At 34.7% G+C, this 27,857-nt stretch overlaps 1 protein-coding gene across 1 annotated transcript; it reads right to left on the reverse strand.

The window, feature by feature from the left end:
* Window positions 1–540: 540 nt before the first annotated feature.
* Window positions 541–27,809, reverse strand: LOC122804171 (annexin B11-like). The gene is made up of 4 exons (XM_044073858.1): window positions 27,738–27,809; window positions 21,520–21,568; window positions 20,074–20,093; window positions 541–860 (listed from the first exon to the last, which is right to left on the reverse strand). Exons 2-4 carry the CDS (start codon window positions 21,527–21,529, stop codon window positions 666–668), a joined length of 225 nt encoding a protein of 74 aa, XP_043929793.1. The 5' UTR covers window positions 21,530–21,568; window positions 27,738–27,809; the 3' UTR covers window positions 541–665.
* Window positions 27,810–27,857: the final 48 nt, after the last annotated feature.

Genomic DNA, 27,857 nt, shown 5'->3' on the forward strand with positions numbered 1-27,857 from the left:
TACGCATACGGCACTACCCATTCAAAATTATTCAGTGATAAAGATTGGTTTTGAACCATTCAAAGAGTGAGAATAACTAAAAAATCTAATATCATTACTGACTTGAAATAGGAGTCTTGTACACCAAGATTTAAAAGAATACGGGTGATAGATCTATGCAGGTTTTCTTAGTTAATGAAGCAGAGTTGATGAAATTTCTGACTGAGAATGGAGAAATATGGGTAAAACCCAAATGTTATGATTTCTTATTAGAGGGACCATCCCCAAAGAAAATCTATACTGCCAAGATCATAGGATGGAACCACAGCTATTATTAGATACATTTAGTGGAAAAACATTAAAAGATACAGCGTGACATGACGATTTCCTTCTCCCACTTTATGAAAGGGTTGTTGCAATGATGCTATTGAGAAATAATCATGCACCATGCCCTCGCAACATTTATACATTATTAAATGCAAACAAAAACATATTGAATGCACACAACTCTTTTATAAGAAAATAACTGCAACCCATTACAAATATCCATAAAATTCCAAATTATTTGAGTCAAGCTTTATTTCATTGTGTCAAAAACAATGATTAGAGTCTATGTGCATCAGAACATGGTTCTGTTTTCATTTACTTTGTCTCACATATTCATGGCAAATAATGTGGGGCATATGTTATTCTTTTGCTTCTTTTCCATGGCAGTGTTGTTTGCCTTCACCTTTGCCATGGCAGTGTTCTTTTCCATGGCCATGTTCTTTGCCTTCACCTTTGCCATGAGAGTGTTCTTTTCCATGGCCATGTTCTTTGCCTTCACCTTTGCCATGACAGTGTCCTTTACCATGTTCTTGACCCTTTCCATGGTGCTCTCCCTAATGAAAAAGTAAAATATTAGCAACTGTTAGTCAATGTGCATACTGTGTTAAAATTACCTACATATGAAAATGTAAATGTTACAAGCAAAATTCAAGGTAATAATATAACATGATGCACCTTCAAATTTCTGTATTCCTGTCAATAAAAACTCTGCACATATTTACTTTGCATAATGTTAAGCATGACTGGGATTCATAGAAATTAAATTTATTAAATAACATTCTTTCATTAATGGAGAAACTGGATGATTACAAATCACTGAAATGAGAATATTTTCAGTGTTATGGTGTTATGATGAAGGCCTTAACATCTTGTCCTGCCAGATCATGCATAGGCATACTTCATGCCTACTTACATATGCATACACACACAGAAATATGTTTACAGACACACACTGGCGTTGATCCCAGTGTTAAGGATGGCACTGAAGGCTTGATCACCAGTGAGGCCAACACACACAAAGGCAAATCCCCTGCACACTCTGTAACTCACACAGCTTTACACTAATGTACAAAGGTCCAAGCATGTACACAGACATACAGTGCAACCACAATCCCAGCATTCATACTAGCCACAATCACGTCACCCAGCTGTCATCCACCCAAACACTCAGAGATATGCACACTCACATGCACATTCATTGCTACTTGTTCAAATCAGCAAACTGTGAAGGGTAAATATGTTCCACTTCCCTTGTGTAGTTTATTCAAAACTCTTCTAGAATCCTAAAGAAGCATCATGTAGGGCTAGTCATAGGAAGGCATTAGAACAGGTACTGCTCGTAACAGCCACACATTTAAATACAGTGCCAAAACATTCATTGCCCACTAATGAAGATCTATGCTTTCAGGTAATTTTGAGTTCAATGAGTTGGGCATATTTACTAGTATACTAGGTAGCTTTTCTAAGAATCGTGACCCAAATTTTAGCTTATACTGTCATCAGCAATCAGAAAAATCAAAGTACTCACCAACACTATAAAATGGTATCATGATGTGCCACACTGAAGTGAAAAGCATTGTGGGTGTTGGTGTGAAAGTGCCATAATGTTCTCTAGTATATTAGGAAAAAAAGTGGTTATTGGAGAAACACTTAATCATTGCTCCATTTCCTTTCAATGCTATTTTGTTCCAGGGCCTGCTGTAAGGATTCCCTTACTCTTTAAAGCTAACAGCCATGTTTGTGACAGATGATCATCTCTTTGAGTGTAGTAATACTGGTTATTAATGTACTAGTTGTCAGTGAATGTTTTTTGAGCCAGTTATATATGATGTATAGATAACAGATACTGTGACTACAGAATATCACTTATCCAGTTTATAATCGTCCATTTTACACCACTTTAACTTTCAAGCAGTTTAAAGTTTTACTCTGATGTTGTATAGACTACACAATAGGAATTAATTGTGCAATAATATACTACAGGGACATGAAAACTGATGTAACAAGTTCCATAGATTCATAGATTATTACTAAGCCAATGATCTCGGGGGGGGGGTCCTTCTAAGCTTAGCCAAGTTTTTCCAAAAGAATAATAATACCTTGTATCCAAATAGGACACTGATGGTCAGGCATTTATAAGCAACCTCTATCCATAAGGGACATGGGTGCCAGGCCTGGTGTAAATTTCGTATTCCCCATCCATTGGTCTCGGTCATACTGGGTAATAGATGAACTCAGCACCACATGGATGGGAAGCCTGTTCCATAAAACATGCAGTCTCTGGGACACATATCTCTCTCCCCAGCATGTTCTGTTTAAGTCACAAGCAAAAATCAGGTCCTTAGACTTTGTATTTCTGGTACTGTGTGACTTACAAATATGCAGGCAATTCATAAGCGTGGGGTTGGCAGATGACTTGTAAGTCAGGCATAGATCACCCCTCAGCAATCTATAGGAAACAGACTAGAGAAAAAGGGCTTTAAGGTGCTCAGTGTAAAGCAGGCTTGTTATGCCTTGTACTGTTTTTGTAAGGAACCTCTGAGGTCACTGTAGCGGCTGCATACACCTGGTCAGGTACATACCAAATGGGGCACTATATGCTGATCTACTCAGTTTGATTTAATGTTGCAGTTTGCCCCTGTACAGCTACCTCTCTCTTGTCCCTGACCATCATTTCTTTGCTCCATCCCAGACAACCTTAATTTCCTGTTGCCTTATGGCATACCACTGCACAGATAATGCATTCCAGGGTCCAATTTCCATCTCTTCAGACCAAACACTCACTACTTTTCCTCCTACTATTACCTAACACTACCTCCTCCCAAACTCACCCTCCCTTCTTCCCTACTCTTACCCTTAACCTTTCCTTTACTATTACAATCTCCTCACCAGTAGAATGTTCAACAACTACTGCTGCACTTTTCTCTCTCCTTCACTGCTACCCAGAAACTTCCTTACTAATTTGCTTTCTCTTTACTGTAAATACTATTTTTCCTGGTCTACCCACCTCAATATACATAGCTAGCCAACACTGTATATAATCTGTAATCAGTTTTATTATTGTATACTCGCTTTACATTGTTATGTATTTTTTGTGTACTTGCATATTTTTTTTTGGAGCTTGTATATGTTTTGTAACTATGGAGCTTTTCTCCCCAGATCTCCACTGAAAAGGGCCTCATCCCAGATGGACCAACCCGGTCAACAAATGTCAAATAAATAAATAAATAAATACCACTGCATATATAATGCATTCCAGGGTCCTACAGATGTTCTTGCAAAGTAACATGTTTTTACATTTAATGCAATGGCACAGTGATGCAGTGAGTAGTATTTAGTCTCACAGAAAAAGATTATCAAGTTCAATTTTCAGCTGGAATGCTTTCTGTGCAGATTCTACATGTCCTTGGTGCTCAAATGAGTTTTCTCCTAGTACTTCAGTTTCTTCCCACATCTCAAAAACATGCAGCACACAAACTGGCTAATCCAAATTGTCCATAGGTGTGTATGCAGTGTACGCATGATATAGAAGAAAGGCCTGGTAATCTACTTCAGTTCCCTCATTGCCCAGTAAACTCTGAGGATGGTGGTGACTGTTCTTGAGGTCATTATAGGAGTTGGATGTGACTAAGCAGCACTGGATGGATGGAATGTGAAATACCCCCTTCCAAGTGCCAATCATATCCACTTCCTCTTCACCCTTCCTTTCTAATGCCATCCTCTCCAATTTATCCACAAGCAATTCAATATGTCCCAATCAAATTCCCATTTCTCTTCTCTCTTCTGCTGAACACCTAGATTAGTAAGTCTTTTCTCAAATCTCAGCTCCTGCTTACCCTCATCATTTTGGCAACCATGAAACAGATGTTTTCTACCAGTTTAATTTCACTCAGAATAAATAGCTTATTTTCTTAACCATACAGACCATCAAAAATCACACTCTAGCTGTTGAAGAAATGAAACAAAACAGTTATTAGGAAGTCACATGCTTCAGATGGACAAGCTCTCTCATATTTGATACCGACATAAATGCAACTTTGCAGAAAGAAGGCCTGCTGATGGGTGTGAACTATCCTTCAACACCCTTACATTCTGACACTAAAGAGTCATCCTTCTGCCACAAAAGCATCCTAACCAAATTAGGTCCTGAAATGTATCCGCAGAACTGCTCGGAAGGGCACAACTTTTGAACACACAAGTACAAAAGACATATAGTTTTTATACAGAAGACAGTCTTTTTGTCTGCAGTTTTCTCCTGTTTCAGGAATAAACATCTACAAATTATGTTTCAGCTGCAGGAAATGTTCACCCACTCACAGTTTCAGCTCTAAATGTCAAGCTTTCTTTTATTCATGAATGTCTTCACCACTCATCTGGGAATTCATCACCATGACAGAGCTTGCTACAAAAGGCCATATGGTGTATAAAGCTCACAAGTCTCTGCAACATAAAGAAACCGTGTGGTATTTCATGAAAAGCTATAATATGCAGAGAGACAACAGAATCAGTTGCAGAGAGGAATGTAGGAGAGCTACTTAAATCATGCCTTCTATTTGGGCAGGATGGGCCTAAGGGTTCTCACCAGCAATGACTTCAGGATCTTGCAGTCTTATAAGCATTGACAACATATCCATTCCACTTCACAAATGAATCTGTATAATTACAAATGTTGCAATTTTCCATCTGTTAATACAAACTGTTAACTAGATTCATGGCTGAAAAGATGAACAACCTAAATCCAGGCACCTCCATGTCCCATCCCCTCTTATCAATGGCCCCTCTTTGTGAGTTAGCAAGGTTCAGCCTCTCATCAGCATCACAGCCTGGAGCTCCCCATCTGCCTATCTAGATGCCTCAAATTGCATAGTAACACTACACACCCATGCTCCAAGCCACCCTGCTTGTTTGTTTGCTATGGTCTGTGTCCCTTCTTCTTTTTTGCCTGCTGCTTGAGTACTTACTTCCACTGCATCCCCCTTCCATCTTTGTTTAAAATGTATTATCACTGAAATCTTCCCTTACATAGCACTTATGTGCCCTGCTGCCACTGTGGGGTAAGATGGAGCTTGTTAATTGCATAGAGGTAGTCTCTCTGACAGATCTCCCCATCTTCCTATCACCCCCAAGCTTTGCTTCTGTTTCCATGATCACAGCCACTCATTATACTTCCTAAGCATCTCTTTCCTTTGTTTGCTGGCTGCTGACATCTAGACAGATTCTGAGAATGCAACTTCCTGCCCCACCTCTTGGTATCTCTGCTCATGCATTCTAGTCCTGTTTACTACCAGCATAACTGCTTTCTCTGCTAGATAACTGATGCTTGTATGCACCACAATATGTGCTCCCTTCCCTTACTGACCAACTTGGCCACCTCTTCTTGTGTATTATTAAGTCTAAAGACTGGTTTCACTGTAATTTAGTTTCCCATCTACTATAGCTATACTTTAAATCTTCTTTGTGCTGGAGTCCTCAGTCATAAAACTCATTTCTCTGTCCCTACAATGAATCTTGACTCCTTTATTCCCTCCTCCATGCTATTACCTCTCATTCCTGCAACCTGAATCCCTCCAATTCTACCACCCCTTGTTTTCCTCACTGTCTTTGGTACCTGAATCCCTCCCTATGTTTATAAGCTTCCTTTTCCAGTCACCATGTGTACTTCCTACAAGATAGCAACATTATTTTTTCCTTTTCAAACTCTGCTCGTCATGTTCACAAAGTGCCCCTCTCCACCTATTTCCATCCTGCTCTTGTTATGTGGTGTTGGCTTCTATATGGTTATCTCTGTCTCTGCCTTCCTTTTACCACTTGTCACTGCTGCTTGTACTTGTCTTACTACCCTTGTATTCATCTCTTTACCCTCTGTTCCATGGTTACACCACCCACATTCTCTTTCACATTACTCTGTGCCACATCACATGCCTCCTCTAATGACCTATGGACATATCTTCTTGCCCTCTTCCTGACTTCCTTTTACTACTTTCTAACCCATCTTCTCTGAAGATTTCAGAGGAGATCTTAAACTGAGGTCCCATCTGCCTGACTCAGTGATAACTTAGATGAATATAAAAGATCCCATAACACTTGTCTAAAAAAATAGGGATGCTTTATTAACATTTACATTAATTTTATACTATATAAAAACCTTAAATCAGGTATTTGCATTTTCCTTTTTTGCATTTATGCTTCGTTTTTTACAAGTTATCAGTACAAAAGAACTTAACTAAAAAGTTTTATTTTTCATTTTATTCTTTTACATTTACCCTATATTCTCTACCCTTTCTTCCACAACCATTTTCTTATTTCAGCTAATACATCTTTCTCTTCCATTTTCTCATTATATAACAAATTCTCACATCTTTTTTCCACAGAACCCATATTCTCAAAACAGTATTTAAATGTATTTATCAATACCACATTTATTTATACTATCACAATTCCAATATAATATTATATTACATTCATATTTATACACTTAAATCCTTTCCATCAATATTAATTTTTAAACTTTTTACAACGCTTCTTATTCATTTTATAATCCAAAAAATGTTATGCTATTTCTTCTTCACTAGAGTCAACCCATTTTCTTTCCTCCTTCACCATATATTTCATATTCACTTTCAAAGGTAACTTTAATAAAATTCACAAAAAGACACTGGTTCATAAAAAAATCAAATATTTTATTCTTTTATTGTTTTTTTCCATCTTTTAATTCCTTCCATGGGTACACTATATTATACCATTCTTTTACATTCCCATCAACCTCATTTAATTTTAAATTCCATATTTTAATTTTATTCTCATATTATTTTCTTCTACCCTGTCCTTTTTTTTTCCCTTTTCTTTTCCCTGTTTTTTTTTTTCTTGGCTTTCATATAACATCTTACCTAGCCTTTCTTTTAGCCATTATTTAACCTTGGTCATAACTCGATGAATGCATAGATTATAAATGCACTATCAGATTTTTTAATTCAAAACACCTTCTTCCTTTTTATTACAAACTACTCCTCTTCTCACTGGGTTCAGCTTTAAACCCAAATTAATCTAAAAAAGTTTTAATATCTCTTTTTCAATTTGGCTGGAAAACATATATACTCCCCTTAAATTTGCTATACATTTCCTAATACATATGTATTCAACATATATGTCTTTTTCTGAAATGATAAAAACTTTTCTACCAAGATAATTTTTTTTATTTGTTCTAGCATGTCTCTCCATTGACTAATTACACTTTCATACTCACCAAATGTCATTCCCAAAATCTTTATTTCCTTTATTGTAAAATATAGGTCATGTATTTATTTTTATCTCACCAAATCTATTACATTTCATTTTATTTAACTACAGAAAAGATTTCTAACAGTTTTCAAATCCTTAATACAACCTCATTTATCCATCCCTCATTTTATTATTAGTACTAAGTCATCTGCATATATCATACATATTGGTAATAAAAGATTTCCTTGCATCTCGTATTGTGTCTCCCTCATTTTATACATATGTCTTACTACTGCATTTAGTACTAATACAAACAAGTACATACTCATCAGGCACCCTGTTGTACTCCACTCTTCATACATATTGTTTTAGTATGCATTCATTTATCATAACTTGTATCCATGATTTTCCATAGCATTTCTTTATTACATTAATATTTTCGCCTATTCCATATACCTCTAAAATATTACACATTGTTCCATGGCTGACTTTATCAAAGCTTTAACTATATCACATGCTATCAGTCTTATTTCTTTATTTTCTTTCACTATCATTATTACTTCTTTCACTATAACTAATATTTCTTTCACCTCTCTTCCCTCATACCATAGATTGATTATTCTATCTCATCCAACACTTTCTTCATCCATTCTTGCAGCATTAACTATAAATATTTTATAGCCAGCATGTTATAGGCCTCCATTTTTTATATTTTCCTTTCATGTTTTTGTCTATATAAATGTCATCACTCCACCATATATGTCTTCTTCCATTATACCTTCCTTCATCCATTCATTTAAACTTCTCTTTTGTCTTTATTCATTTCCTTATTATAGTATCCAATCCTGGTGCTGATTCATTCTTCCCTTCTGTTATCACCTTCCCTATTTTTTCTACAATTTTATCATTTTCTAAAAAAATTTAACTTTTTCAGACATCTTTCTGCATTTTCACTTTCCATTCTTCTTGCCCACCCATTTCTTCTTCTTCACACATTTTCTATACAAAAAAGTTTCTACCATTTCCATAATATCTTCTTGTTTGTATTTTATGTCTCCTTTGCCATCTGAGATAGTAACCATCCTTCTCTCATTTGTACTTGTCTTCCTAAATAAGGGGAAGCATCCTCTTTCTTTTCTTTCAAAAAAATCTCTGCCTATGTAACAGCATTTTTAATTTGTCTGTTCTTTTCATGCATCTGTTTTTTTTTTATTTCCCATATCTTGTCACTTATTGTTCTCTCTCACATTTTCACGAACATGCTTTCTATTTCATCTTAGTTTTCATTCTTCTTTCCATTTCTAAACATATTTTTTCATACTTTTGCTTATACACTTCTCACCAGTATACCCAATGTTTATAAAATATTCTCAGTCATCTGATATTTCCATATTTCTTTCTCTCTTATCATTTTTCCTTCTTTTTAAACTCTGCAGTTAATCTCACTAATCCCTTTCCCTCCTTTATTATTTCACTGTCTTCCCCTTTTCTAGCTTATATACTCTATAGCATGAAAACTCTGCTATCTGTACTCCCCCTATTATTTCTTTTAGAGTAAACTATACAATCAATTTCAATCTTAAAAAAGGTCACTTTTATATGTCCATTTTCTTTTCTTTCCTACTTTTAAATCTCCACATTTTATTAATTCCCTTAACATGTTAATATCCTGTATTATTTTTCCCTACCTTCACTATCAACACGTTTACTAACAGAAATGTTTTGATTTCTTCAAAGAACTATTTTCTCCCCATCGTATTACTATATGCATAAATCACTATTTTTCGTTTACATTTGATCTCATTCTCATGTCACATATTACTACCTTTCCTAGTACTAATATTAGTACTATTACTATTACATCTAAAATTCTTATTTCTTCATTTTATAAAAATTCCTATTTCAGAATATGTCTCATTTTCTACTGACCAAAGGACACCCCACAACTGCCTGTATTACTTTCCATTTTTTATTTTCTTTGTTACATCTGGTATCTGGCAAACCCAAAAAAATCCATTTTTATTTTTACACCATTCCAGTACCACCAAACCTGTTAAGTTGCTTCTAATGCTATTCAAATGTAATGCTAAAATTCCTATATCATACTTTTCCTTTTTTGTAAGTGTTTTACTTCTGGGTCTTATATTTCTTTTCCTTCTCCTACATCTCCTACCAACTGATTTTTTGCTATCTTGCTCTTTTTCTTTTGTCTCCATTTATCCATCTTCTTCCTCTTCAGTTTCTAAAATTGCAAATCTATTTTTTTCCTGTACAGTAATAACCTCACTATAAACTGTTATATCTTCTCTATCTACCTTTTCATTGTTTAATCTTTCTTCAGTATACCTCTCCTCATACCACCTTCACCTACTCTTTCCTTTCTAATAAAGGACAGTCAAACTAGAAATCCATAAATTCTTTACATTTTTTTTACAAAAAGGCTTACAGATTTTTGCTGTATGTCCCTTTCCCCCCATGTTGGTCACATGTTCATTTGTTGCAGTCTTATAATAAATTATTTCCATTCCCACAAAAATAGCATGTTTTGGGGTGACCACAGTAGCTAGCAAATCCTCTCTTGCCATTTACAATTATTGTATTTAAAATATGCTGAATTTCCCATCTTTAACACCCATTGTTACCCACATTTCTCAACACCCAATCCATACATTTTTTTCATCACATCTATTTTAACTGCATGTACTTTACTACACAATGATAGGGGAAAACAGTTTTAACTCATACTCATCCATATCTGAAGTCCTAAACTGTACATTTATTTTCTTTTTTAGTTGTACTACCAAATTCTGAAATTAATTATCTTTCCATTGCACTAATGAACTTCTTTTTTCAGTCTCAATCATATTTTTTTCCAGCAAGTTAAAGCTTTCAAATGTCACTTCACAAACATTTTCAGCTCCCAAATGAATTAATGGTCTTATGCTTTTAATGTTAAACCCTATTGGCAAATAATGCTTTCCATAATGTCATACCTGTTCAGACTGCCATCACTTTACTTTTTATTCTTATCCTTGGCGTATTCTCTGAGCCTTAGAAGTTTCAATTGTTTCTCCCCTCTTAGTTGCTTCTTCCATTCTTCTTTCCCTTGTTGCATTTGCATAATGTATTTCTTGTAAAAAAAAAGTGTTGCAGAGGTAAACCCTGAAAACTGTCTACTATATCACCTGAGATACCTCTTATTTCCCTCCACTTGCTCTTGCTTGTGTTTGACTACTTTCACTCCATCATGCTTAGTCTCCTTCCTTTGGCTCTGCCTAGTTCATCAAATCTACCAGCACTTTTGTCTCCAGTCCACCATTTTCAAGCACTGTAACAGTTATTTCACCTCCTTCTCCTTCCTTCAGTAAGGTTTCTCCTGATTCTCTTTCCAACTCTGCTGCATTCTCCTCCACATTGGAATTCCTGGAACTGCAGTATTACCCTCTGGCATCACTTAGCAGTTGCAGACACTGCTTCACTTTCTGTTCTCCAAACAATAGGGGTCCTTTATTATGCAACTATTTACACATTTACAAATATACAGATAAATATATTCACATATTTACATATATACAAAAATATATATCCAATTTTCATATATTCGTATTTTCAAAGTTTCCATATCATAGACCTATAGACCTCACTCTTTTTTCCATAACCACCACTTAATTTTTGGACTATATTTGGTATATAAACCAATTACCATTAAACCTAATCTCATTCAATCGTTCCTTCAAATAGTCCAAATAATACAAACAATGTTTTATCTGAACTTTTAACATACTCCTTACTTGCACCTTTGTAAAATTCATATTCAGTCATATCCATATTTAACTGTTTATAATTTTATATTTCATTCAAAATATTTTTCTATTATTTTTCCCATAATTTTCTTACTTTCCAACATGTCAAAAGGACATGCTCTACAGTTTCTATTTTACCACAAAAAAATGCACACCATCTCATTTACCTTTTTATAGGGCATGTTTCCCTTAACTGGTAGTCTATTTATTTGTAATCCCCATAAAAATCTTGACATTCAACATACACCATTTACTTCTTTGTTTTATAGCATTTATTTTTTCTTCCATCAAATGCTTCCATTGATTTATTAAATAATGTTCAATCATTACGTTCTTATACCAAACTCTTCCATTTCTTCCACTTTTTCTATAGTCAACTTCCAGATTTTTTTTTTTATTTTTTTCTTGATACATTTTTATTTCTTCATTTCTCCATTCTCTTTTTATTCAGTTTTATTAAATTCCAGTCAGTAGTATATTTTATCTTAAATATTTTTGTTACAAAATTAATTTCTTTTCCATTTAACCATCTTAACACCTTATACAAATTTAACAATGTTCCATAAATATAGGATTCAATGACCCCAAACCACATTCATCCTTATCCATATACAAAACTCCTCTCCTTACTGGGTTTAATTCAGAATCCCAAACAAATCTAAATATTAACTCAATAAATTGTGTTTCCAAATATTTTGGCATCATGTATACACTGGCAATATATGCTATTTTAGCCATCCATATAGAATTTATTAAATATACTTTTTCCTGTATGACAAGCTATATCTATATAATACTTATATCACTTAGCTCCTGTAAGATTTTCACCCATTGTTTTTTTAATCCTACCTAATGTACCAAATGTTATTCCTAAGACCATTATTTCTTTATTCCATACTTAATTCCTTTCAACTTCTCCTTTGACCTAAATCATTTACTTTCTTTATTTAATGATAATCCTATATATTGTAAACTGTTATTTACATTAATAATCACTTGTTCCATCATCTGATTTTCCTTAGCCATAAGAATAATACCATCAGCATAAGACACAATAACTGGATATTCAGTACCATTACTCTGTATAAACACTGTCTTTTCATGTTCTTCATTTATTATTTTTGCTATGTAATTCATAACTATCACAAGTGAAATATTGCTCACTGGGAAACCTGATTTTAGACCCCTACTCACCTTTATCTCTCCACTTTATCATGCATTTATCAAAACTCTTACTTTACTGTGACTATACACTGATTTAATCGCATTCTGTAACTATTATTAAAAATTGTATTTCCTATTATATTCCATAATATATCATGATTTATTGCATCAAATGCTATTTTATATCGCCTACCAGGAATTTTCTACATTGCTTTCTTTAGGATATTGTCTAGCTTTGCTCTAACAATCATTAATATTTCCTGAAAACATTTACCTTTAAAACCACTTTATGTCTTCTAACACTTGATGTATCCTATTTTCTATTCTTATTTGTATTATTTCTATAAACATCTTGTTGTCAGTATTATTTAAAACCTGCAACCTCCAACTAATTATATCAACCTTCTCTCCTTTCTTCCATATACCACTACATATTTGAAAATACAAAATATCATTTTCATTCATTAAATATACCTAGCAAAATTTCTTTTTACCATAATTCCAAATTATTGTATGCTAAATAACCTACACCATCTAAAACTGCTGCTGAATTAATATTTACTTTCTTCATTACCATATCTAATCTTACTATTGTAATCTGTTTATCAATGTTTCTGTTTATATCTTCAGTGAATTTCTTAACATTCCAGTCATTGGCATTTCTTAATTCTTTTCTCTTCATCATTTCTTTAATATACTGTACTACAATTCCCATAATTTACTTTGCTTTCTGTTTTTAATATTACATTGCAACCCCAATCCCCAGTTCAAAGTCCCCCTATTATCCAAAACTTTTGAAATGCTTTTAACTTTTTAGAAAAGTTTTGCAATAAATGATCTTTAACAGTTTCACTTTCAGTCTCTATTCTGAATTAAATGTTCACTTTCTTTTGTGTTTCACTGTAAAATAGTTTTAACAATATATCTACTCCATGGATATATCATTTCCTACAAAAATCTCTAGTCCTGTAGCCATTTCAAAAAAATGTCACAATATGTCTCTTTTTTTTATTAATATAAATGCTCTTATCTCTTGAGCTTTTATTCATAATGGAACAATTACAGTATCCCATATCTCATATCTGTCTAATCCCTTCTCTTCTTTATCTTGTATGTGTGTCAGAAGCTTCTGTCTTCCCAAATTATCTGGTCTTCTATTTTCTCCATTTCTCTTATTTCTACTTCTTCACTGCTTCAGCAAATGTCTTTCTGCCTAATTCCTCCACCTTTCCTTCTCTAATAATTTTCATCACTTCTCCCCATGAAAGATTGTTCCTGCTCTCTGGATCATTTTCTTCAATTAAGTTTACCAACAAATCATCCTGCAACCCTCTTAATTGGAGGACTGTAGCCATGATTTTTTCTTTTGATCACTCATCTACTATTGAACTACAGAATAACTCCTTTTCAAATAGAGCTTCTAAAGCTAACCAAATATCTTCTAATCTTCTTTCTACATCAATTTCAAAATATTTTAAACACCCAGCATTCACCTCAGCTTCTTGCTCTCCCTCCTCCAAGTTGCGCCCTTCTTCAAGCTGCCACTGCACTGGGAATGGAACATATGCACATACATGCTTGTCTGACTAAACAGACCTTGAACATGGTTATGAGAATGGGATTTTTATTTACAACTTATTTATGCCTTCTTTGTAATACACAAATTTATATATTTACATATTTCCAAACTCAAAATTATTTAGCAAAAAAAAAAAGATATTTCATACAGACCCTCCACACTCTTTTTTCTATAACCACCACTTGATTTTCTTTATAATGTTTGGTAAAATCCATTTACCATTAAGCATAACCTCAGTTAACATTTCATTCTAAATCATCCAAATTATACTAAATATTTTGTATCCACATTCTTAACAAATTCTTTAATGTGTTGTCTATAGAAACCATGCTCACGTCCATGTTTATTTGTTTAAAATCCTGCAATTCCTCAACTATTTTATTTTTTCATTTTTTCCCCATAAATTTTTAACTCTTTGACATATTAAAAAACAAGTTCCTTTACCTCCAGTTCCCCATAATACAAACAAACTCTCTCATCAACTTTTTATAAGGCATATTTCCTTATTAATTTGTAATCTACGCAAAAATGTTGCTAAACCACTGTTTCATATACAATTCATTCCTTTGTTTTATAGCTTTAATTTTTTTTACTTCTACAAAATATTCCCAAGGATTCACACAACAGATTTGTCTCATAATACTATTATACCAATGTTTCCTGTTTTCAACAATTTTATCTATTCTTAATTTCCACATTTTTATTTTATCTTGGTACAACCTTATTTCTCCATTTTTCCATTCCTTTTCTCTTTTACTTATGTTAATTACATCCCATTATTTTTTATATTTCCTTAAATATGTTTATCACCAACTTTTTCTCTTTTCTACTTATCCATCTCAAAGCTGTATATAAATTTAAAGATGCTTCATACACTATCAGGTTCAATAAGCCCAAATCCATTTATCTTTTTCTATCTACACAAGTCCTCTTTTGGCTGGATTTAATTTGGATCCTCAGATAAATTAAAAAATAGTTTCAATAAACTGCTTCTCCATATCTCTTGGGAGCAAATACACACTTGCTAAACATGATATTTTTCCTATCCATATTGTATTTATTAAATTAACTTTTTATTTAATCACATTCTATACCCGGTCCATAGAATCTTAAGTCCTTTTAAATCTCTCAACATTTTCTCCAATTGCTCCTTTATGTCATACTCTCCAAATTATATTCCTAGTGCTGATATTGTTTTCCCAAACTGCACACCTCCCAATTCTCTATTACCTCCTAAACCTTATATTTTTCTTTGCTAATATTCAATTTGATCTCTTGTTAAACACATGCCTAATTACCTTTTCCATCTCTTTTCCATTTTTCTGTTAGTATTATGTCATCACCATAAGACTTAATAATAGGATATTTATCCACATTTCTTGAGTATATTTACTTTCATCAAGTCCTCATTTAACCATTTTATTACACTATTCATAACTATTAAAAACAAAATGCCACTCATTGGGCATCCCTGTTGTACACCTCTTCTCATCTTTATTCCTTCACATAACCAACCCTTTACTAAAATTTTAATACTGATGTTTTCATATACTGTTTCACATACTTTTTTTATTTTTATACTAAAGTTATATTTTTCTATTAATTGCCATAAATTTTAATCTCTACTGAAGAAAATGCTTTATTTATACATGCCGCTATTAATTTTAGTTCTGCTTGTCCTTTCTTAATAACCTTTACTATTTCCCTAAGTATCATTAACGCTTCTTGGATCCCCTTTCCTTTAATCCTATAAATATCTTCTTCCATTATATAATACAGTTTATCTTCTAATCTTTTTTTGTATTACTTTCATAAACAATTTATAGTCACAACTGTTCAACATTATAGGTCTCAAATTTCTTATCTTTCCTTCTCTCCTTTCTTCCATATAAATCTCATCACCCCTTCACATATTTCTTCATAATTTATCCCATAATTTTAACCATTCATTAAATGCTTTTATTAATATTCTTTTTACCATAGCATTAACTTTACATACATTTGATATCTTATGCCATCCAATCCAGCTGCTATATCCACATTTACACTTTAAATTAGTTTAGCTACTTCTGCTATTGTAATCTGCTCTTTCAATTCTTAGTTTATTTCTTCTGAAAATTGCTTCACCCTCCACAAACTTTTCCTTTTTAACTCTTTTCCTTTTACCATTTCTTTCACATACGTACCTACAACATCCATTATTTAAATTCTTCTTTCTCAGTTCTTCCATTATTAGTTTAATTTCCCTCATTATAACACCATCTTCCCTTACTTTAGTACTCGGGTATGGTGATACCTCTTCCTTCTTTCACTATAGAAGATAGTTTTGCCTATATAATAACTCTTTAATTTCCTCTTGATTTTTCTGATAAATGTCTTCTTCTTTCCTAAAATAATTCCTTTCATTCCTACCTAAATGACTTAGAACATCCTTTTGAGTTTGCCCATATGCCTTCTTATTATATCTTCATTTTTTTCTCATTCTCGCATACAAAATACATATTTTTAAATTTCTATTTAAATGTTATTCACCATTATGTCCAGTTCTTATAAGAAAATCTCACTGTTAAATGATCCTTACATAAATTTATTATGTCTTCTTGGCTACCCTTGTTCCACTCTTTTTCATTAATTCTCTTAATCTCCTTACCTATCTTAATGTATTCTTTATTTTCATATATCTGAATCCATAATGCTAAATGATTGGAAAACCTCATCTCTACTACTTATTCTATGATAACTCTTACAGTTCTCTAAAAAGTCTTAACTACTTAACTTCCACTGATAAATGTCTTTTTTCTCTCCATACTTCTTTAGAAAAAAAATCCAAAATTTCAGCAGTCTCAAATAAAATGTCACAGTATAATAAATTAAACTGCTGCACAAAGACACACTCAAGTGTAGGGAAAATGTTTTTCACAATAAACAAAGTTTTTATTACTACCTTGAATTCTGCATTGATTTTATACTGCCTTTGAGCCTATTGAAGTAAAAATTGTGGTGCCGTTCTTCCTCTTTTTCCCTACACTGGAGTGTGAAAATGTCACAATATGTCTCTTTATTTATTAGAATAAGTCCTACCTATCTTGTCCCAAATCTCATACCTGTCCAACTTGATTTCATCTTTACACACTGAATTCTTGCAACATACTTTTCTCCTTTTCCACTTCTTCCATTTTTATCTCCTCTTCTGCTGCTTTTTTTTGTCCCTACTATCTCCGCAAATTATTTCTTCTTCCTTTCTTCTCTGCTGACAACCTTCTCTATTATTTCATTCCATGAAGCTTCCTTTCCTGCCTCTGGTTCGATCTGCTCCAATAAATTATCCAGTATATCATCCCACAACCTCCCGACTGGAGGGCTGTAACTATAATTTCACCCTCACTCTTCAACCCTTCAATCAGCTCCTTTTGGAAGATTCCCCTCATAATCTTCCATCTGATCTCCTTTTTCAATAACTTGAACAACATTTTCCTCTCTTACAGAAGAAAACATATCTGCATAACCAGCATTCATCTCAGCTCCACTTCCTTCTGTCACCATCTTTGTGAGCCATTCTCCCAGCTGCCTCTGTGCTAGGAATGGAATGGACACTTGTACTCGTTAGCTGTATGCACTAGGAGTGCTATAATGGGAGTAAGGGAAATTCCCTGGTGTCCTGGCCAAAGTTCCCCTAGTCAGTATAAATACCATCTCAGGTCTCCATTGAAAAGACGCTACTGGCCATGTGGGACTAACCCAGTCAATAAACTGTAAATAAATGAATATATTTTTTGTTTGCTCATTCTCTTCTTTCCAAGTGTGTTCCTTCTTGTTTAAATATCCAACTACCTACCACCTCTAGCTCCCAGGAATTACCCCACAAACCTCCCTGTTCACCCACCAGCTCCACATTCTGTTCCACTTCAAAGCTCTTTGAACCAAACCTACCCCCACATGCTGAGCATATCACCCACCCACAATGCACAATTTTCATTCCTTTTATATACACACACACACACACACACACACACACACACACACACACACACACACACACACACACACACACAACTTTTTAACATCTGGCTACACCTTTTGACCAAAAGTATTATTCCTGACTTACTATGTGAATGCCAGTCAAGGGACAAGTTAATGCGAACTTAAGAATAACAGACCAAAAGTTATAATTTAGTGTACATTACCCAGAGACAATGAAATATCTATCTAATTTTAGCTCAGTTTTAAATGAGGAAAATAAATAGATTTTAAAATGTGGACAGCCATCAATTTGTACTTAATTCTCTGATGATAACGCAAACAATTGTATTTTTTCTTGTCATTTCTGCTTTAAGCTTAACTCCAGAAGTTAAAAGAAATTGGAAAATGTGCAGTTATAGATTAGTACTAGACTAACTGCCCTTGTGGGCCATTTTAAGCCAAACCAGTTAACCCACGTGAGAATCAAACACTGCACCTTGTATCCATTAGGCAAACACCTTAACCACTATGCCAACCTTCCACCAGTACCATTACCACTTAACTTAAATAGTCACTATAAAAGTTGAAAAATACAAAAAATACAAACTACTCCAGGTTTACATATATGTGATCAAAGTACATCATTTCAACTCACTGTTTTCTTAAAAATGAAGACAAAAAAGGAAAGCCAAAATCATTGAAAACAATATATATATATATATATATATATATATATATATATATATATATATATATATATATATATATATATGTGTGTGTGTGTGTGTGTGTGTGTGCATTGCAGAATGTGGAGGGGGTCCAATTATGTATACCAACTCCATGGCCACAACACAGTGGGGAAAAGGGCAAAAACTCTCGGGAGACTGTTCTGCCAGCTCACACATTACAACACACTGCCTTGAAATGCAACATGACATTAACTTAATGAATTAATGCTGCTCGACCACCAATGCTTCAACAATACATAACTATGCCACTGCTCTGTCTAGTTCAGTTCAGAAATGCACTAGGCTTAAATAATAGGTATTATAATTTATCTGCAAATGTGTGATAACTGTAGGTCAGAAATTATATCTAAAACCTAAATGCCCTAGGGCAGATAGCCTAGTATGAACCTATGAACCTATAAATGAAATCATATAATGAACTGTTTCATTACAGAAGAATCTAAATGATAGACTCAAGACAGCATGCCTCAAAATATATATCTCACATGCATGCCAGTTATAAACTAAGAATTAAACCTGCAAAGTCTACATATTTAAAATCACATTTATAGTGAAGTCTGCAAGACACAATATGATAAATTGTGCACCAACAGTTATAAGCTATAAACTACATCATATCAACAAATGTAAACTCAACTGAAATAGTGTGTTCTTAGTAAATAAGTAAAAAATTCAAACATTAACAATCTTAGCTTAAATTAATAAGTGAGCTCAACAAACTTATCTGAAGTGAAGCTATAATCATTTGATACTGCATCACACCTCACATCTCCTTGCCTTCTTATCCTCAGCTGTTGGTGAATGCACAGCTGCTTAAATCCTACATCTTCAGGTTTTGATATCACTTTGCACTGATTAAATCCCATTTTCCAGTTTTCTAGCTTTGCTCTCTGCCTTTCTCTGCTACCAGTTTCTAGCTGCCTTCCATGGTTAAGTCTGTGTGAGTAATGATAACAGTTGCTAGCAGGTATGATGGTGAGCTAGCAGTAGGACATATTTTCTTAAAGCTAAGGGAATCAGTAAGACTCATACACCCACTGTGTTTAACTGACCCACAAAAGATTCTTCTACAAACATGATGAATTTCTGAGTTAAATTATTTATTCTTAGGTACCAGCTGTCCCACAGGAGTAATAATATCAATCATGCTGTTTATATCATTCTGCATTTAGTAAAGTGGAAGTAAAAGGCAGTAAGTAAGAATAACATGTATGTTAAACGGTGCATAAACAAACAGGGCACAGCCTGTTTCTGTTTAGAGCATTCCAAATAAACTGTAAACAGGACAACTCACCTCAGGCTTGTGTTCTTTGTCTGAAAATTAAAAATGTGGTATTAACGATATGTTTCCAATGTGGCAACTACATTTAGTTTGCTACATTCTGTCTTGATTTAAAATTATTTTTTTGTCCTACAGAATAAAAACAGAGGTAGTATAGTGCTAAACAGGAAAAGGTATTTTACAACGTACTGACTACTTTTTGTGAAATGTTGGTGCAATACCAGTTAAATTGCTTATCACTAGTGCTGCTTATGAAAATATGAAGTAAGAAATCATTCATCGGCTGTAACTGCAAGTCTGGCTTTCAAAAAGAAATTATTTTCAAAAGCTATTCCTCCAAAGCTTTCATCTGTTTCTCAAATTAAAAAAAATCACCATAAAGACTTTTAGTAAACACATGTCCTTCCTAAGCTTACTTTTTAATTCTGCACTGAGGGCAGGTGTTTTCTTTTGATTTCAAGGTTGCAAGCTAAATGACTCTCTGCAAAAAAGAGGATTTCATGAACTAAATAGGAAATAATATGTAACAGCATTTTTCCTATCACAGTAAATCAATGGAGGTATAGACTAATGATCTAATAACTATTTCATAAATTAAAGTGTTTTGTCACCAGTCAATATACATTTATTAGAAATTGTATATAATATAAATTTAAGGAATATCAAAAGGTACTTATGCACTATGCAGAGATGGTTAACTATGACACTACTTGGTTAGTTATATTAGTACTTAGTTAGCTATGCACACAACTATGCTAGTACTTTTGATTCTGTATGAAATGATAGTTACAGGTCTAAAATATTTCCGGGTGAAAAGAGTGTTTTCTTGAATTATCAGCTAGAAAACTATAAAAAAATAAGTTGCTATATTTTGATATTATTTAGTTTTAGTTAGAGTTTTCATACAGCAACTTGGTTATTTAATATTTTCATTTGTGGCACTCCCTGTTTAGACCATAGAATTCACATAAATATTCTAATGAAATGAAAAATCATAATAATTACATAACAACGAGGTTATGATTTGCAGCTGTTTTCAATTAATGAAATGGCAAAATAGAGAAATAAACTCAATTATAACAGAGATTAATATAAAGCAATTTGTTAAGAGCATACAATTATATGGTAGAGATATTTTTGGTGTAAATCAGTACTTAAAGGGGAACACAGAAACAGAATTAATGATAGCTTGGACATTCTCATTGGATACTGAAATTACATGGAGTATGGCATGCAAGTTCATTGATTTTCTATTAAACTGGAACTAAAGAAAATCTGATAATCCCAGTCATCTAGTTTTGCAGACCAGGACCTTAACCACTATACTATATTACACATCTCGTTTACAGCACAGATTAAAATCATCTGACATCAAACAATTTGAATTTAACAGCTGAGGACTCCCCATCTACTGTCAAAAAAAGAAACCTTAACTTTTGTATTCATGTTATGACTTACCAGGGTTCATGGTTGGCTCTTATAGTTCTGATTCTCAAATCTGTTTAACCTGCAAAAAAAATCCGTGGATGTAAAAAAAATACTGCAATTAAACATTTTTCTAATTTTGTTGGAAGAAACAAAACTGCTATGTTTAGCATACCTTTATTCCCCAGTAAGTGCATCAAAAAAGCTAAGCAGAGTTGTTGCTATGGAAATCTACATTTTACTTTTGTGCATTTACTTGCATCAACAAAATATTTTTTCTGAAGTCTTTACTAGTGACCCTCTGAACATTGCATTTTTCCAGGCATAGCTCAGTTTAACAACTAGCTATTTTTTATGACATACAGATTGGATGTCTAACATTCTGGTCTTAACTGCTAATTCTACTCACCCCTGGTAACCCAGTAGCACATATCAGATACTGACTGATGGAAGGATTCCAGTGTCACTGCTGTTGGGTTTGAAACCAGGGTGGGATTTTGATTATGCCCCACACAGACACGTTATATGTATTGATAATGTGTGCACTAACTACATACCTCTCTGCATGATATCAGTGAGCAGAAAAGCCAGTAGAGGATGGGAGCTCCACATATTACCCTGAGATGGAACAGCTGATTTCCTAATTCCTAATCTCACCTCCCTGGATGGCCTACCCACCTCCAGGACCACCTGCTGAATTTGAGTCATTGAAGTGCAGTGAGGGGCAACTCCAACACCAGCAGATGTGTGTCTTTTGGCTTTTCCTGGTTAGGGGTGGCCACAGCGGAACTCCGGTCCGCTAATGATTGGCAGTTGATTTTTACATGCCGAGTTGCCAGCCCCGATGCACAACCTTCAACGAAGGTACGCCCATTCACACGTTACCACACAGAAGACGCTCTAGCTGAGAATCAAACCAGACAGTGTCTTACTGTGAGGCGACAATGCTACCACAGCACCACCAACACCAGCAGATGCAATTACAAAAAATTTGCTTTAGAGAAAGCCTCCATCTTCAGAGAAAGTCTAAAAGGGTAGCATTTCTCACCATGTCTCTGACAGACAGAGGCAGATGGCAATGCCAAAACTAACATACCCCCATAACCTCTAGAAACTTCCTAAAATACCCCCTCTTAATAAACACCCATGCTACATAGGGTCACAATTGGGATGGATTGCACAGCTAGCCTTATAAAGGCTCTGTTCGTCATTAGCCTAGTATATAACTATGAACCTATTAATTCACAAGGTGGCCACTACAAGCAAATGCCAAAGCAATGCTTCTAAATGACAGTTTTTGGTTATTTGAAATTATAGGAGATACAAGGTATGGCAGGAAACAAAGACATATTGACAGAAAAAATTGAGGAGGTATTGTAGTCACTGTCAAACCATTTGGAGAATAACAGACATCCAGGATCAATCTATTTACACAAACACACACACACACACACACACACATATATATATATATATATATATATATATATAGAGAGAGAGAGAGACGCAAAGCGCTTCAATTTCTGGGTGGAGTGGTTCACTTTCATTAACCCCAGCAATTACCATGAATGTTTGGACATAGTTTCCTTAATAAACGGCTTTCAAGGATGTAACTGATATAATTAGGACATGAATACCTCTCAAATGTACGTGATTTTCATGAATGTCCTTTTGTGGCACAAACATTTGCTCTGTACCGCCTAATCCCATGTAAATTGGTGATCTGGGGAGAAAAACTAGTGGATTACATTTAATACATAATGACAGTAATTAGAGCAATGTCCTTTTTTTACTTCAGAACCTGCATGTTAATTCACAAGCTCTTATTTTGCCAGTTCCCAGTTTAATAGCAGTAATATTTTTAAAAGTGCTCCCAATTGTCCCTGATTACTACCGGATTTGTCCCTGAATCTGGAGAGAAGAGATTGTTAGCTATGATTGTATGCTTTGGAGCTGTTAAACTGAACAGGACTACTCTGCATGTAAACCATTTATAACTATCTCATTTCACTACATGCACCCCTCCTTCTGCAGTCTATCGAGCACTTTAAGTTAGGAGCAGCTGAAACAACACAACAATTCGAACAGCTGGATGTCAGCTGGGTATGTGAAGGAGCAAATCAAACAAACATACAACAAATACATTTTTTATTTATCTGTGACAACCTTTTGTCAGTCTGATTCCGTGACGAACTACACAATGCCTTATATAACTGAGAATTAATACATCATAACTTCTTCTCCTTTCGGCTGCTCCCGTTAGGGGTTGCCACAGCAGATCAACTGTTTCCATTTCTTCCTGTCCTCTGCATCTTGCTCTGTCACACCAACCACCTGCATGTCCTCTCTCACCACATCCATAAACCTTATCTTAGGCCCTCCTCTTTTCCTGTTGCCTGGCAGCTTCATCCTTAGCATCTTTTTCCCAATATACTCTGCATCCCTCCTCAGCACATGTCCAAACCAACGTAATCTTGCCTCTCTGGCTTTGTCTCCAAACCTTCCAACCTGGGCTGACCCTCTAATATACTTATTCCTAATCCTGTCCATCCTCGTCACACCCAGTGTAAATCTTAACATCTTCAACTCATAACTGATAAATAAAAAAACAAAACTGTCAGACTGACAAGTATTGTAGCACCCCCTCCCTTTTAAAAAAGTATAGTCTAACAAGCAAATAAACAGCGTGACTACCACACCCTAAAGGTACATCCTCCTGTTTCTACAAGGAAAGACTGGTCCCTTATTTTGCCCTATCATATCAACTTGGCTTTTTTTCAGGTCATATTATGTATACAACTGTCAAAATTAATGCATTTAACAAAAGCTACAATACTGCTAATCTAAAAACAGTATTTTTAATGGTTTTAGGGACAACAGTTGAAAATGTTAGTTACATTTATTACGTGCATGGTGAGGAGACAGCATTTTGAGAGATGTGTCCATTTTTAAGTGATAGGTGTCCAAGGTGGGTAGCACTAACGGGGTGTGAGTACAAAATGGAATTTGTCTGCCCCAGTACCCCATTAGGAGGAACATTAGTCATTTCAAGTCTGTAAAAGTCCATGTTCCACACTGAAAATGTCTCTCACATTCATTGTTAAGAAATGTTTAGCTAATATTTACAGCAAATTACAATGAATGATACCAAATCATCAACATAACTTTACTATGAGTATATAAATACATTTTAACTATCATGTAAGCTTCCTAGATGAAAGTGTGGGTAAACTAAATGTTCCACATTTTTGCCCATTACCAGAGGTGGAGTTCCTTACTGTAGAGCAGAAAGGATAAGAACTTATGGCTTAGGGCATGTTTTCTTGTTTCACATGAAGTGTGTACGGTAATGGAAAAGTTAAAAAAGTAATGAGATGGGGACATCCCACTAACAAATATTATTGTACAAAAAAAGTTAAGTTCACATAAGTAATAAAATGTTAAGGAAAGTGTGAATAGGGGGTGCAGAAGTCTTGCTTGAAAAAGGTGTGCTCACTTTTACCCCATTAGTGTTTTCAGATTACAACAGGGCTCCTCTAACCCTGCGGGCTTTACTACTCCTGTGTCTACGCTAATAAGGATGGTGTGGTTTGACAATGATATTTTTCAGCATTCGTTCTAAGAATCACATCTTTAAAACGTGCACCTGCGACTGCACTCAGTGTAAGAGCAAACACCAGAGACTGGCGCAAAACTAATTTCCCGAACTTTAGTTGTATATATACTGTCATCGTATTCATGCGTAAATGGGCGTGCCTTCGTTGAAGGTTGAACGTCGAGCTGGCACCTCGGCGTTTGTCAAAATCTACTGCCAATCATTAGCGGACCGGAGTTCCGCTGTGGCAACCCCTAAAGACAACAACCACTGTTATCGTATTTGAAATAAAGACGAACATCTGAAAAAAAATTATGCAAATCATAAACTAGTACAATTTAGCATTCATCAGATGGGGGATACCTGCAGATACGGGGGTGCATTACGTAAAATGTTTTCAAGTCTATATAAACTATAACTCAGACATCATAAATACCGTGCTCCAAAACACGTAAGCAAAAATATTTGCAAGTTGACCACATCCACTATTTAGCCTGAGATGTTTGATATTATTACCGGAATTCATAAAGATGAATGCACAAGACAAGTTTTTTTTGTTTTGTTTTTTTTAATCATCTCTGTCTGCGTGAAACAAATGTATTGGCGAAGGTGTTACCACAGTGTCCTCCCAGTCCTGAGTCCAGCCTGTTATAGAGAACGAAAAACAAACAAACGATTGTGAACGTTGTAGCATGTTGTCCTTGAGGTTCCGAGCCAGCCAAGTTAGACAAATCGTGATTAGGGTTGCCAGCTTTTTAAATGGCCAAAGTGGGACATTTTTGGTAAAACGTCAGATTTTACAGGCCAACACATACCCACGGCCAGTACAAAGTACAGAACTTAACTATTTTTGCTTATTCTTGTAGCATTTTAGTTGTTTATTCTTTTCTTATAACATTTAGGTATTTCAGATACAGAATAACTGTTTTATTCACGTATTACATAAAATATAGGAAATCATTTTGTCCTAAAATCTCAGGACATTTATCATTTTTACATTTTTTGTCAGGACACAATTGCCCAAAGAGGGACTGTCCCTCGCAAAGTGGGACAGGTGGTAAGCCTAATAGTGATGCCAAAGAAATGCCCAGACACTACTAGACTTGTGCTCTGGTACCGTAACCGCACCCTGCAAGTAGGGTGGCGGAGATGAGGTTATTTCTATACAGAAATGTATCATACTTCTTACCTATCCAGATTTTTGCAGAATGTCCATATTTTTGCCTCATATTTATGTCTGTTCCTCGTAAACTGTCTGGTTTTCTAGCAAATTACTGAGGGTTGAAGTCTTCATATCATTCACAAAAGGCAGACCAGCACAAACACAGTTGTTAACTTTCTAAGCATAGCTCTCAACCTTCCATCACCAAAATGAGGAACACTCGCCTTCATAATGTGGAACAAATGGGCAAAATGTGGAACACATACTAATGGCTTACTAACAACTTCACCTAGGAAGGTCACAGGATGGTTAAAATATGCTGGTTTTACTTATAAAGAAGATCCTTTAATGAATTAATATGAACAATTTAAATTTACCATGGATTTCACTTAAAAATTTTTCTAACACTGAATGTGTGACAGACTCTTTCAATGTGGAACTTTGAGGAATTTCGAGGAACATGAACTTTTTAAGACCCCAAATGAAGTATGTTCCTCATAATGAGGTACACTTGAGAGGTATATTTCTAAGTTCGTAAGAGCGACATTTAAAATCAGTCCCTAGCCTTTCTACCCCCATTACTTTTAGGCTTTGTCCAGATTTCCTACATTAAGAGGTTGAGATACTGTAGTAGTGTGTGTGTGCGCGTCCGCGCGCGCGTGTCGGGGTGCACCCCAGGTCTCTCATCCGATATTAAATGCCCCTAACGATATGTAATTTATAAAGGGAACTACCTGTCAGACGTCTCTCATCTGATACTTGAGGCAGCCGATGCTATTTATTAATGGGGCTAGAGGGCGACGGCCCCGCACACGTTTCTCTAATTCTGCCTTTGAGATGTTACTTTTAGATCCACATTAAAAGTGATTAGAAATATAGCTCTCTCAACCTCTGATCTCCAGAATCGGGGACAAATGCAAACATAATCAGGGACACATTTTAAAAGAAATTACTACAATTAAGTCGAAAAGTTAGCAGAATAACATAATGCGAACCAGAATGTATTTTTTGAAGTAAAAGAAGTATATAACTCTAATTGGTGTCACACTATGTATTAAATGTAAACCGCCACCATTTATCCCCAAATCACCACTTTTGGGGTAATTATGAGGGACACAGCAAACAAAGCTTTGAGCAAAAATAGAGGTCGCCCCTGAAAATCAGAGACATTTGCGAAGTATGATTTTAAAAAACGTCTTTGAGCCAGTTAGAGTTAGCAGTTTCAATCAACCAGTGAAATCATGATGTATTGCAATATATCCAAAACGTTTGAGGTTGGATTCTCCCTACAAACTAAACTGCACCTTATTACTTATACTTGGTTACAATACTAATACCGCAGTCACTCATAATGCACACATTTCTAGTTCCAATAAACTTCCAAATGTAACAATGCCCCGTTACTGCCAAACAAAACATGCCAATGTAACAATGTTTCTTACCAAACAAAACAACTACATTAAAGATTCCCCCCAACCAGCCATGTCTACTTACCTGACTTCACCAAAACGCTATCCTACCGATGATCTCTTCAGTGCTGTATTTATGCATTTTTTTATTAAGTCAAGTGAGCTGTCAAGAAACCACCCCTAGAGGCTGGACTGCAATGAAAGC

This window comes from Protopterus annectens, chromosome 6.part0, assembly GCF_019279795.1.
Source record: "Protopterus annectens isolate FY-2018-M chromosome 6.part0, PAN1.0, whole genome shotgun sequence".
Lineage (NCBI taxonomy): Eukaryota > Metazoa > Chordata > Ceratodontiformes > Protopteridae > Protopterus > Protopterus annectens.